Source organism: Halichoerus grypus, chromosome 1 (assembly GCF_964656455.1).
Source record: "Halichoerus grypus chromosome 1, mHalGry1.hap1.1, whole genome shotgun sequence".
Taxonomy (NCBI): domain Eukaryota; kingdom Metazoa; phylum Chordata; class Mammalia; order Carnivora; family Phocidae; genus Halichoerus; species Halichoerus grypus.
Window position 1 is genome coordinate 146,406,925 of NC_135712.1, and position 12,464 is coordinate 146,419,388.

Consider the following 12,464-nt stretch of genomic DNA (forward strand, 5'->3'; position numbering starts at 1 on the left):
AGGAAGAAAATAAAGAAAAATCTCCAACATCCCACAAACCATTTAAATTTCTCCCTATGCTGAGGGTGATGGAAATTTTATCTTGATTACACAACTGTATTCATTTGTCAAAACTCACCAAACCGTCTACTTTAAAAGGGTAAAGGCTATAAGGTGTATCTCGATAAGCCTAACCAAAGCCAAAACCAAAATATTTCTTTATGCCCTTGCTTGCAGACATAATTGTATGGTGTTATCATAACAGTGTGCATATCTTTTCCTTAGTGCTGTATTCCTGCTTAACTACTTAAAGTACCTTCCCATGTTGCTACACTGTCCTGAAGCAGTGATTGTGAGAAGGATCAGGGCCCATACCACTAGATGGAAAGTATGGCCAAACCAGTGGCATCATAACATCTAGTAAGATTAGTGCCCACCAACAGGGGGCCACACTCAACAGTCGGTTGAGTGTGGGACTCTTGATGTCGGCTCACGTAATGATCTCAGGGTTATGAGATGGAGCCCTGCATCTGACTAGCGCTCCGCACAGAGTCTGCTTATGATTTGTGATTCTCCCTTTTCCTCTCCCTCTGCCCTGCCACACCCCCCACCCTGCCCAGCTCATGCACACTCTAAATAAATAAATAAATAAAATCTTAAAAGAAGAAAGATTAGTGTCCCTACACGCTTCTTGGTGTTATCAAAGTAGTTCATTATAAAATTAACTTAAAAGTACCAGGACTCAAAAATTCAGATTTAATCAGAGAGGACGTGGAGTAGGTGTGAGAACACATCCAAGTGTGTGTATGATTAGTTACGAACTCTCTGAGGCAAGAGCTACAGCAAGTCAGAGTCAGATTTCTCTCCCTCCCTCAGAGACTCGCCAGTGTCTTGCCAACAGGTTCACTCCATGTGTATTGAGAGATGGTTACACCCAGGCACCTGCCCTCTACTGCATGGGCCCAAATCACTTTCGTACCTACGTGTTTGAGTGGGCACTGAAATTAAACAAGGATGTGGACAGGAACAGAAAAGGAACCCAAACAGAAAAGCCACATCCCCTTCCAACCAAGTTTAGAGACATGATTTTACATTCTTGCTATCAATGCCGACTCATCACTTCATATTCTTTTTACTGGTTATTTCCTTGGTCTCTTGCTTAGTTACACAGGATCCTCATCATGGTCATTATCGAGGTAATAAGAAGTCCTGGGCTCCGATTCCACATGGTGAGCCTTGCTACTGGCCCACCAAATGGCCCTCCTTAATTCCTGAAAGCCATCACTGGATACTTTCTCTGCTTACCTCCTCCCATATTTCTTGAATCACAACAGGCCATGTCATTGGAATGCCATACCCCTAAGCCCCAAAGTGTTCTGTAAACTCTACCAAGTCTAGTAGAGAAGGCAGGTGCAGACTGATGGATACAGGCCCAAACTGGACACCATAAAGGACAACTCCTACCATTCCCACCCAGGGGATGGAAGAGAGGAGTCAAACATGGTTCTTACGTGTGAGAACATAAATGGAGTTGGGAAAACAATAATGACTCCACGGGCCCAGAAGACAAACACAGGCATGGTCAGGAGCCCGGGGAAACTGGTAACTCTAGGTGGGTGGGTGGTCGAGCACATGAGGGAGCTCATGGAGAGTGGGACAAAGGATTCAGGCTCCCAGCAGAAGTGAGATCCTGAAAGCAAGGCACTATTTGAACAGAGGAAGAACTGGCCATTTCAGATGAGGGGAGCAGCACAAAGAGAGACAGGGAGGGAGGAAGGAGCGTGGGGTGCGGGGAAGACGAGGCGGCCGCTGGCCCGGAGGGGGCAGAGCGCTCGTGCTGGGCAGGCAGAGGGGGGCGGCCAGAAGCGGGGCAGCGGGGCCCAACCGCGGCTGGCCCTGTCACTTGGGTGGCCTTCTTGCGAGCATGCAACTTCTGGTGCTGAATGAAACTTGCGCTCCACTTGAAGGCTTTCCCACACACCTTGCACTCATAAGGCCTCTCCCCGGTGTGGAGCCGCTGATGCTGGACCAGGGTGACCTTCTGATTGAAGGCCTTCCCGCACTCCTGGCAGCCATAGGGCTTCTCCCCGGTGTGGATGCGCTGGTGCACTGTAAAGCGGGAGCTACAGCTGAACGTTTTCCAGCACTCTTTGCATTTGTAGAGCTTCTCCCCAGTGTGGAGCCTCTGGTGCTGGAGAAACACGGAGCTCCGGCGGAAGGCCTTCCCACACTCCTGACACGTGTAGGGCTTCTCCCCGCTGTGGATGCGCTGGTGCTGGATGAGGACTGAATTTGAACTGAAACTTTTCCCGCACTCCTGACACTCGTAGGGCTTCTCCCCGGTGTGGGTGCGCTCATGGACGATTCGGTCATAGCTACACCGGAAAGCCTTCCCACAGTCCTTACACTGAAAGGGTTTCTCCCCGGTGTGGATTCGCTGATGCCGGATGAGTTTTGAGTTGTAGCTGAAGGTTTTCCCACAGTCCTGACATCCGAAGGGCTTCTCTCCACTGTGGAGTTTCTGGTGCTGAAGGAGGTGGGAATTTTGACCGAAGGCTTGTCCACACTCCTTACACGAGTAAGGCTTCTCCCCAGTGTGGGTTTTCTGGTGTCGGGAGAGTTTTGAGTTATACCTGAAGGCTTTCCCACACTCTCTGCACTTGTAGGGCTTGTCATCAGTGTGAATCCTCTGATGCTGCAGAAGGTCTGAATGTTGGCTGAAATATCGGCCACACTCACCACATTTATAAAACGCCGGTCCTCCAGGGAGGCCCTGCTTTGACAGGAGGTGGGTGCTGACACCGGTGCTTCCTTCTGGCTTCCTGCCTGCCTCCTCCCTTTTGATGACGGGGGATCTGTAGTCCTGGACCAGCAAGTCTGTGAAACCTCCTTGGTTTGTTTTCTCCCCTGCGTCACACGGCTGTGGCCTTCCTAAGTTGTCCTTAAGGTGAGGGTGCTGGGGAGCTTCTGTGAGCAGCCCCTCCGCCATCAGTCTATGGGCCGCTGAGTCTTTAGAAATGTTTAGTCTTGGGCTTTGCTCCTCACTCTCAGTCTTGTTTTTAACACCTAGTATGATAAAAAGAAAACAGAGGCTCTGAAGCTAGAAAGGTAAAGTTTACTTAAAAAAAAAAAAAAGAGAGAGTGATGCATTTTGATGCATTTATGGCAGATTTTATACTATTTTGGTCTATTTAAGTCTAGTGTAGTCCAGACTAGTTTTTTTTTTTTTTTTTAACTGAGTCTTCTCTATTAGAAGAACTAGGTTTTTCACAACTACATAATTTTTCAAATTTTATTTATTTATTTATCTCAAGTAATCTCTATACCCAATGTGGGGCTCAAACTCATGACCCTGAGATCAAGAGTCCACATGCTCTACCCACTGAGCCAGCCAGGAGTCCCAGACTAATTTTTAAATGCTGAGCACAACTCATTGATGAGTTGCAATCCAGAGTTTAAAAGGTATGGTTTTAGATTCTCAAGGACAGTAGTCCTCAAAGTGTGGTCCCCGGACCACCATCACCTGGGAATCTGCTAGTAATGCAAATTCCTGGGTCCCACCCCAGTGCTGTTGAATTAGAACCTCTGGGGGTGGTATCCAGCAAGTCCATGTTCTAACAAGCCCCTCACGAGATTCTGATGCTCACTGGAATTGTAAACCACTGATCTAGAAGCTAAAAAGGCAGGTGGAGACTGTTCGTGTACTTGTTTTAAGCTGCACTGCCCATAAGGCAGCCCCTAGACACCTGTGGCTACTTAAATTTTTTTTATTTTTATTTTTTTGGCTGTTTAAAGATTTTATTTATTTATTTGAAAGAGAGAGCGTGAGCAAGAGCATGAACAGGGGGAGGGTCAGAGGGAGAGGGAGAAGCAGACTCCCCACTCAGCAGGGAGCCTGACGCGGGGCTCGATCCCAGACTGAGATCATGACCTGAGCCGAAGGCAGACACTTAACCGACTGAGATGTGGCTACTTAAATTTAATGAAAATGGAACATAATTTAAAATTCAGTTCCTTGTTTGAACTAGCCACAGTTCAAGAACTGATGAGGACAATGGCTACCATATTGGGCAGCAGAGATATAGAACATTTCCATCACTAGACAGTGTCCTATTGGACAGCACTGGCCTAAAGCCGTTGGCAGACTAAATAGACCATGCACAGCTATGGCAAAGGGAAACATCACTGCAGGTGGTCGGCAGGGAAACGTTTCTCATCAAGATGATGGGAGGTGGGGTGCTAGGTGGCTCAGTTGGTTAAGTATCTCCCTTTGGCTCAGGTCATGATCTCAGGGTCCTGGGATCGAGCCCTGAGTTGGGCTCCCTGCTCGGCAGGGAGCCTGCTTCTCCCTCTATCCCTCCCCCTGCTCGTGCTCTCTCTCTCAAATAAATAAATAAAATCTTAAAAAAAAAAAAAGATGACAGGAAGTGCTGAGTCAGCACAAAGGCACTGACGAGGACGGAAGTGGATAGAATTAGGAAGGAGCCTTTGGTTTATAAGACTCTGAACAACATAAGGGATGGAGAGAGCATGAGAACAGGGCCAACTGAATGAGAAGGCTAAACACCCAATCTCTGGATGGTTCTCATTCACCTCAATTCTGTACCTTTCAGAAAAGGAAACCATTCGTTCCCAATAATTAAAGAGGCTTTCTTTCAAAAGCTAATTGATAGTGTTTAGGAATTCATAAAAACTCTCTTCCCATGTACAGTTTCATACACCCACATACATAAAATGTTCTTACAGAAACAAGCTCTGGGGTGCTGTGTGGCTCAGCTGGTTGAGCATCAACTCTTGGTTTCAGCTCCAGTCATGATCTTGGGGTCATGGGATCAAGCCCCGCATCAGGCTCCGTGCTCAGTGCAGAGTCTGCTAAAGACTGTCTCTCCCTCTGCCCCTCCCCCCTTCTCTCTCTCTCAAATAATAAATAAATAAATACATACATACATACATACATAAATCTTTAAAAATAAGAAACAAGCTCTTACTACATTGTGTTTATATTCCTAAATTGACCCCCAAAAGCCTATTTTCACTATGCATTTTTGAAATCCTCTAGGTTTGCAAAGAAAAATAACAGAAGGGGCGCCTGGGTGGCTCAGTCGTTAAGCGTCTGCCTTCAGCGCAGGTCATGATCCCAGTGGCCTGGGATCAAGCCCTGCATCTGGCTCCCCGCTCTGCGGGAAGCCTGCTTCTGCCTCTCCCACTCCCCCTGCTTGTGTTCCGTCGCTCGCTGTGTCTCTTTCTGTCAAATAAATAAATAAAATATTTTAAAAAAAAAAGAAAGAAAAATAACAGAAAATGAACGTTTCGATGGGTCTTTTCAGTATGGAGCTGAAGCTCTATCAAGGCTCACTTTTCTGAATGAGAGTGAACATCTTCATCCTAAGAACTGGTATGACAGAAGCAAAACCTTTTTCATGTTGAATCATTAAAAGACAAGAGGAGGCCAAGGCAAAGAGGAAGGTGGTAAGTTCTCCTGCTTACCTGTGTGGACACCTCCCAGGGCCTCTCCCTCAAGGGGTGTCCAGGGGTGCAGGTCCCATGGTGCTTCCCCTTGCTCCAGCTGGAGTATCAGATCTGGTTTGGGGAATGGCAATGCTGCTGAAGGAGAAAGAAAAGGAACAGGAAGCTGAGGAGAGTCTCTGCTGCCCCCTCAGCCCACCCTCTGCTTTGCCAGGTGAACAATTTGACATCCCAGGACACTAAGTGAGCTCAGTGTGGAAAGAATCTGGGGTTCTAAGGAAGGCTCAAATTGTTTTGCTCAAGAGGAGGCTTACTCTGGGCTCTATCAGAGAAGACAGACAGTTCCTACTGTCATTAGAGGTGTGTACAGGGGGTCCTAGGAGACTCTCACACAGGACAGATGGAGCCCAGGACTCCAGGGAACTGGAAGAGTGGAGGATCCAGGAACCCTCTCAGCTGTCTGTGCCCAGAGCAAAAACCCCTCTCAGGAGAGTCCCCATCAGGAAACAGGGAAGAGGCAAATCCTGCTGAAAACCAAAGTGAGCCTAGATCTTTCTCCATTAGCTACTCCCAAAACAGGGGATTAGAGAGCTCGGCTCATGGTGCACCAGTCCTGGGGATATGAGAGACCCCAGATCCACCAAGGAGGAAGCCAGGGGCCCTTAGGGCAGAGCTGGTTCAGGGACAAGGAAGGACTTACCCAAGGAAGTTATGTTTGCATAATTCTCCAGCATCACCTCTAGGTACAGGGCCCTCTGCATGGGGTCCAGGCTGGCCCACTGATTCTGGGTGAAGTACACGGCCACATCCTCAAAGGTCACTGGCTCCTGAAACAATAGGCACCTGCTCAAGCCCTGTGTGAGGGCTAAGGAGGGGCCTGAACTCCAGGGAAGGGCTGACTCTACTGGAGTCCATGGCTCCGAGCCCCTCGGGAGGCTTGTACTGGCAAGGACAGCCACAACCGTACCCCAGTCGGAGACAGCCCTCAGCACATTTTCAACATGCACACCTCTGAGGCGCCCCTGCCTGGTGGTCACATCAACCCCATGTCTGGTTCCATGAGCTGGGTCGATCTTTCCAGCATGTCTTCTCATATGACCATAGCATCTATCATTCACCCTGAATCCATCCACTCCATCCACTTGGTTTCTCTCTGGTGTCCCCCCTCCATGCGTTTTTATAGACAGAGGAAAAATTCCACGGGCACAGAGTTCCTTCCACTCTGGTTGGTCCTCCCTCTTTCTGCCATCTTACCTTATCAGAGAGCTGGCTGTCTCTTGAAGGCAACGTGCAGTGTCGTCGCCTCCTCTAACACCCGACTCCAGGGACAGGATGGCAGTCTTCATCCCTGAGCAGGCACCTGCCCCCAGATCACCTAAGCTCCGTCCGACCTGCCAACACTGCCCTCTGTACCAGGTGTGTCTCCCTGCTCCTGATGGGGCCACTTCCACCTTCTCAGGGGAGAAGGAAACCATCCCTTGTCCTGTGTCAACTACTTTTACATCAATTCACTCAATCATCAGAACACACACGCGATGTAAAAATTATTATGCCCTATTACAGATGATGGGAATCAGTGATGTTAAGCACTTTGAAATAGACAAAAGGGAGTCCTCTTTATCTGAGTATCGCTAGGTTGTATAAGGAAGCAAACATTTCAAAGTGAACCAACCACTATTCAAGTGAGTGGCACTATACCATCTCTCCTTTTTTTTAATTTTTTTTATTTTAAAGATTTTATTTATTTGACAGAGAGGCACAGCGAGAGAGAGGGAACACAAGCAGGGGGAGTGGGAGAGGAAGAAGCAGGCTCCCCACCGAGCAGGAAGCCCGATATGGGGCTTGATCCCAGGACCCTGGGATCATGACCTGAGCCGAAGGCAGACGCTTAACGACTGAGCCACCCAGGCGCCCCACTATACCATCTCTCCTTGACTGACAGTGAACTCTACCCCAGTCTGTCACATCAACAACCTCTCTGTGCCTAGTGTCTGCCGGGGGGAAGACATACAACTACAGACGTACTATATAGGATTGCAGCCATCATGGTAAAGATTGGTTCAGGCAAGAATCACCCATGGATGCTACATTGAGGAGGAAATTTCCACCAGGAGCAGGATACTTGCATAATCGTAAATGTCTCCCCATTGATTTCTGATCAGTTGCAAGGAAAGATAGTAACTATACACTGAAGAAATCAGGTATCACCTTGACCAGGAAGTTTAAATGTGGCTCGTATGACTGAGGAACTGAATTTCTCATTTTAATTAACTTTAATTCTAAACAGGCACATATAGCTAGTGGCTACCTTCCTGGACAGTGCACAATAGATAGTTCATTGCCCCCGAATGTTAACCAACCTTCTGTCTTCCTTCAGAGCCAACAGCTGGGAACATGGACCTTCCTTCCTCATATCATGGCTTCTACCCCTCCACACCTCTGAGGCACCCCTGTAATTATCAATGCATTCCTTGCTCCTTGTTTTCTACAACATTCAGCTTCTCAACTTCCTGCTCCACCTCTGATCACTCTGCTTCTGTCCTTTGCTAGCACTTACTCCTTCTCCATGATGAAGCGGGGCTCTTGATTCCCCTACAGAGGAAGTGTGTTCCGAGATAGTGCAGCACGGGGCAAAGAGCACGGGCTTCAGAGCAGTGCTTCTCAATGGGGAAATGCCCACCAGGAGACATAGGGCCCTCACTGTCTGGGGACTCTTTTTTTTTTTTTAAGATTTATTTATTTATTTGAGAGAGAGAGAGAGAGTGCACGCACAAGTGGGGGAAGGAGGGGCAGAGGGAGAGGGAGAAGCAGACTCCACGCTGAGTGCAGAGCCCAGTGTGGGACTCGATCCCAGGACCCCTGGAGACGTTTTTAGTTGTCACAACCATGGGGTGTGGGGGTGCTACTGGCATCTAGTGGGTAGAGGCCAGGGATGCTGCTAATCATCGTACAACACACAGGACAGCCCCCTACAACAAAGAATTATCTGGCCCAAAATGTAAACAGTGCTGCGGTTGACAAACTCAGCTCTAGGGTCAGACTCCCTAGGCTCAAATTCTATCTCTGAGGGGCACCTGAGTAGCTCAGTCGTTAAGCGTCTGCCTTCGGCTCAGGTCCTGACCCCAGGGTCCTGGGATCGAGCCCTGCATCGGGCTCCCTGCTCGGCGGGAAGCCTGCTTCTCCCTCTCCCACTCCCCTTGCTTGTGTTCCCTCTCTTGCTATGTCTCTATCTGTAAAATAAATAAATAAGATTCTATTTCTGATAACCATCAGCTGTGTGACCTTGGATGAGATACCCAAACTCTTTTGCCTCAGTTTCCCCATTTGGAAAACTAGGATAGTAGGAGTACCTATTTTATAAGGCTCTTGTAAGGGTGGAATGAGTTAATATGTGTAAAGAACTAAAACAACACCTGGCACACGGTGTTGTATAAATCTCAGCACTTAAAAGTACAGATGAGATTAGGGGAACATTTCTCATAGAGATCGTAGATAAGACTGACAGTTGTCTAGGGACGCCTGGGTGGCTCAGTGGGTTAAGCAACTGACTCTAGATTTTGGCTCAGGTCATGATCCCAGGGTGTGGGGATCGAGCCCCATGTCGGGCTCTGCGCTCAGTGGGGAGTCTGCTTGAGAATTCTCTCTCTCTTTCCCTCTGTCTCCCTCCCCGCCTTCACACTCAAATAAATAAATCTTTAGGAAAAAAAAAAGACTGACAATTGTCTAAACATATATGTGCATATTTTTTCCCCCTCCCTTTCTTTTTTAATAATAGAATCCTAATTTTACTTGGGGCTGCCCCCAGCTCTGGCAACTAAGTGAGGTCAATGAAACACAAGTACAAAAACTGTTGGGGACTCTCTGGGAAGGTTCCTGAAAGAGTGCAAACTGATGAGAGGTTCGCCTTTTTTGTCATCTCCTCTTCTATCTGGAATGCACACGATAGCTGGAGATCAAGCAGTATGAAGCAGCCTTGAGCATGAAAGCCAGTGCTAGGATGGTGAAGCAGAAAAAGAGCCCAGTGTGGGGTAACACTGCCACAATGTCCCTGGACTGCCTCTCCCCTACCTCTCTTGCATGAGAGCCTCTATCTCGTTTAAACCACTGTCCCTTGGGGTTTCCTTACTGGAAGCCAATCCTGAGTGACTACTATACCCCACGCAAAGCACCAGGAGAGAACAGACTGCCCCCACAGATGTTTAAACACTTCCTGACTTGGAACTAATTTTGACTTAAGTGGTGAAACAGAAGTGGATGGTCTGATGTCTACATACACATTATTCTTAAGTCTTGGATAGGGCTTCCTAATTATATGACACATCCAATAAACGAGACACCAGCTTTCTCATTCCCTGATCTAGGATGCTGGAGAAAAATTCAATGCAAGCATCCTCTAGTGCCAGGAAAATTCTGGAAGGACAACTGCTTCCAGTGCTGCATGAATTTGTGCCAACAAAGGATAGAGGCTTTCGCAGAGATTAAGCTGTAATCTATGCAAAGGGCCGGAGGCACCGGCATCAGCTCCAAACTCAGCAGGAATCCACCTCCCTCGTCAATCCACTCTCTCCAAAGGCTCCCCAGTGGTGGCTTCACTGTACCCTGACTTTGTGATCTGCAGGGCAAACTCCTCCTGTGGGAATGACTGTTTAAATGCAGGAGGTGGCCTTCCTCTGTATGGTGCGAGGCACACTAGCACACCCCAAATTTTAACTTGCCCATTTGTTCCCCAGATATTGTACAAGTGTAGATTCTGATTCTGGAGATCTGGGTTGGGGCCTGAGACTCTACCTTTCTAGCAACCCCCTTAGTGATGCCAAAGCTGCTCATCTGTGAACCGTACATTCATGGTCCACAGTCTGCATGGACGTAGACTCTCACTTTTTAGGAGAGTTTCTTAGCTGGTGCTTCCTTCTTTCCCAACCGACCTGATCCTCCCAAGTTTACCTACTCACCCTCATCACCTCCCCTAACATACTCCTCTGCCATACTCTACTGATGGATGCAACGCTAAGCATGGGACTGGTCAGGCCAGGCTACTATTCCTATAGTCATCAATCGTATCTCTTTTGAATGTGGAAAGCTGGAAGAAAGCTCAGCTCACCTGGGACCACACTGTCTGGAGCATGGCTGATGATCCCTGGCTTCATGCACTGCCCTCTCTGTTTGGAAAAGCAAGAACCTGTGGAGCTAAGAGAGAGAATCACAATGAGGCTGACCCTGCCTCGTTCCCCACCTCTTTCCCCTCAGTCTCTGTGCCTCTCTCATTGGAAACAATATTCCTAGGACACTCTGGATGTTCTCAGTGCACCTTCTCCAGTGGTTCATGCGGTGCTGCATCTGCTTCCTTTGTAAATGCTACAAATCTGCCTGGTGAGGCTGAAAATTCCTCGAAAGAATATCAAGAGTCAAGAACTGCAGTGGATTTGTGGCAAGAAATCAAGAAAATCCCTGGCCCACTATGAATGAATGACTAAGTAGTCTGTACTGAATGGTTCCAGCAAAGGTGGCAAAGACCAAAACGAGCATTTAGAGAAAATGTAGGGTAACGGGGCCCCGGGACAAAATACAAGTGGTGATCTGGCCCCAGGGGAAAGGGGAAGACGCCTGACGTCCCAGGGCGCGATGCTGACCGGAAACCCGACGGGAATCTGCACACTCCACCCGGCAAGCGGGCGACCCCACGCGTCACCGGCCCTCACCCTGAGTACCGCGAGCCGGGGGACGTCAGGCCAGCTCTCCGGGGCAGGAGGGTTGATGGCGCCTCTGCGGGCAGGGGCCCCTCGGGCGGCGTCTGCGGGCCCCGACGCCCGAGCTCGGGGACAGTGCGGGGCGCGCCACCGCGCGGAGGCGGAGCGCCGAACGCCCGGCCGCTCCCGCAGATCGCAGCCGAGGCGGAAGCGCGAGCGGAGGCGCTCCCACCCGCGCCGCTCTAGGAAGCCCGGAGGCTGGCCTTCTCCATGGTCCCGAGCCAGACCCGCCACCTGCGCCCGGGCGCCGGCTTTCCTCCCGCCCCGCGTGCGAGGCGCCGCGCCGCAGCCGGAGAGCAGCAACTCGGGGACATCGAGTCCGCACCACACTCCGCGTGGGTCTGCGTGCGAGCTCCAGCGCTTGCCAGCAGTAACTTCCTCTCCTAATGAATTCCCAGCCCCAGTCTCTGTCCAGCGGCTTCGAGACTGTGACCTGAGGTCGCCAAGTCCCAGGTCTGACTGTCCCCGTTCTGATCCCGGCTCCACCACGTATTCACTGTATGGCCTGTGCCAGTTACTGAAACTTTGTGCTTCCGTTTCTCAGTTGGGAACGGCAGTAGTTTCGAACTCATAAACTCAGTGCAGCAATTGAGTGAGTCAACTCGTGCAAAGCACTTAATGACAACTTCTGGTTCTGCATCATAAGTAAGTCAGAGTAAGTTCTAGCTCTGTTGTTGCGGACATTGTTATTCCTGTGTGTCGTTGTCACTTTCCTAAAACACACTCCCATATCTCTTTCTCCAGTCCAAATAGAATAATAGCACCGGCAGCAGTGTTTCCTATTGGCCAGGCGTGCCAGGCGTTGTGCAGATACCTTTGAGCTAGAGCCCTGTGTATCAACCTGCCCATTGTTTCTTTCTACTTGGCTAATCCACAGGAACCTAAAACTCAAAATGTTCCAGACGGATCTTGTCATCCTTCCCTCACCCTCCTGTTCCACTTTCCAGGGTTGCCCTGTCCCTCCTCCCTCCTCCTCCCCCAAACTGCACTGTAACCCAACTAGGTGAGTTTGATCCTTGGTGAGTTACAGGTAGAGACTACACCAGGTGGAGCTGTCACACGAAGGAAATTTTATTTGCAGCAAAGAAGGAGATCGTGGGGAATAACTTCCAAAGCTGTGACTCCCCCAGTGGAGGTAAGTGGGTTCTTTTTTACTTAAGGTTGGGATGAATATTCAGAAAGGGGACTTTTGTCATCACACGTAAAGGTGGGCATAAGGTTGCGCAGGTGTACTTAGAAAACATGCCTATACATGCATTCTGTGTTATGTTA

The 12,464-nt window shown here is 49.2% G+C and overlaps 1 protein-coding gene across 4 annotated transcripts; it reads right to left on the minus strand.

Annotated features, from left to right (window-relative positions):
• Nucleotides 1-712: 712 nt before the first annotated feature.
• Nucleotides 713-11,329, minus strand: ZNF619 (zinc finger protein 619). Of its 4 annotated transcripts, none has more exons than XM_078073262.1 (5): nt 11,145-11,329; nt 10,547-10,624; nt 6,146-6,272; nt 5,467-5,583; nt 713-3,045 (listed from the first exon to the last, which is right to left on the minus strand). In XM_078073262.1, the coding sequence occupies exons 2-5, from the start codon at nt 10,568-10,570 to the stop codon at nt 1,622-1,624; spliced, it is 1,692 nt and encodes a 563-aa protein (XP_077929388.1). In that variant the 5' UTR covers nt 10,571-10,624; nt 11,145-11,329; the 3' UTR covers nt 713-1,621. The 4 variants fall into 4 exon arrangements, with proteins under 4 accessions (XP_077929388.1, XP_035978891.1, XP_035978888.1 ...); XM_036122998.2 differs by having other exon boundaries at nt 5,467-5,580; nt 10,547-10,632; XM_036122995.2 differs by having other exon boundaries at nt 10,547-10,632.
• Nucleotides 11,330-12,464: the final 1,135 nt, after the last annotated feature.

Coding starts and splice junctions, on each gene's coding strand:
- ZNF619 (XM_078073262.1), bottom strand. CDS start 10,570: ATGCTCCAGACAGTGTGGTCCCAG. Junction 6,273..10,546: donor TCCAGACAGTGTGGTCCCAG/GTGAGCTGAGCT, acceptor CTATTGTTTCAG/GAGCCAGTGACCTTTGAGGA. Junction 5,584..6,145: donor TGCAAACATAACTTCCTTGG/GTAAGTCCTTCC, acceptor TTTCTCCTTCAG/CAGCATTGCCATTCCCCAAA.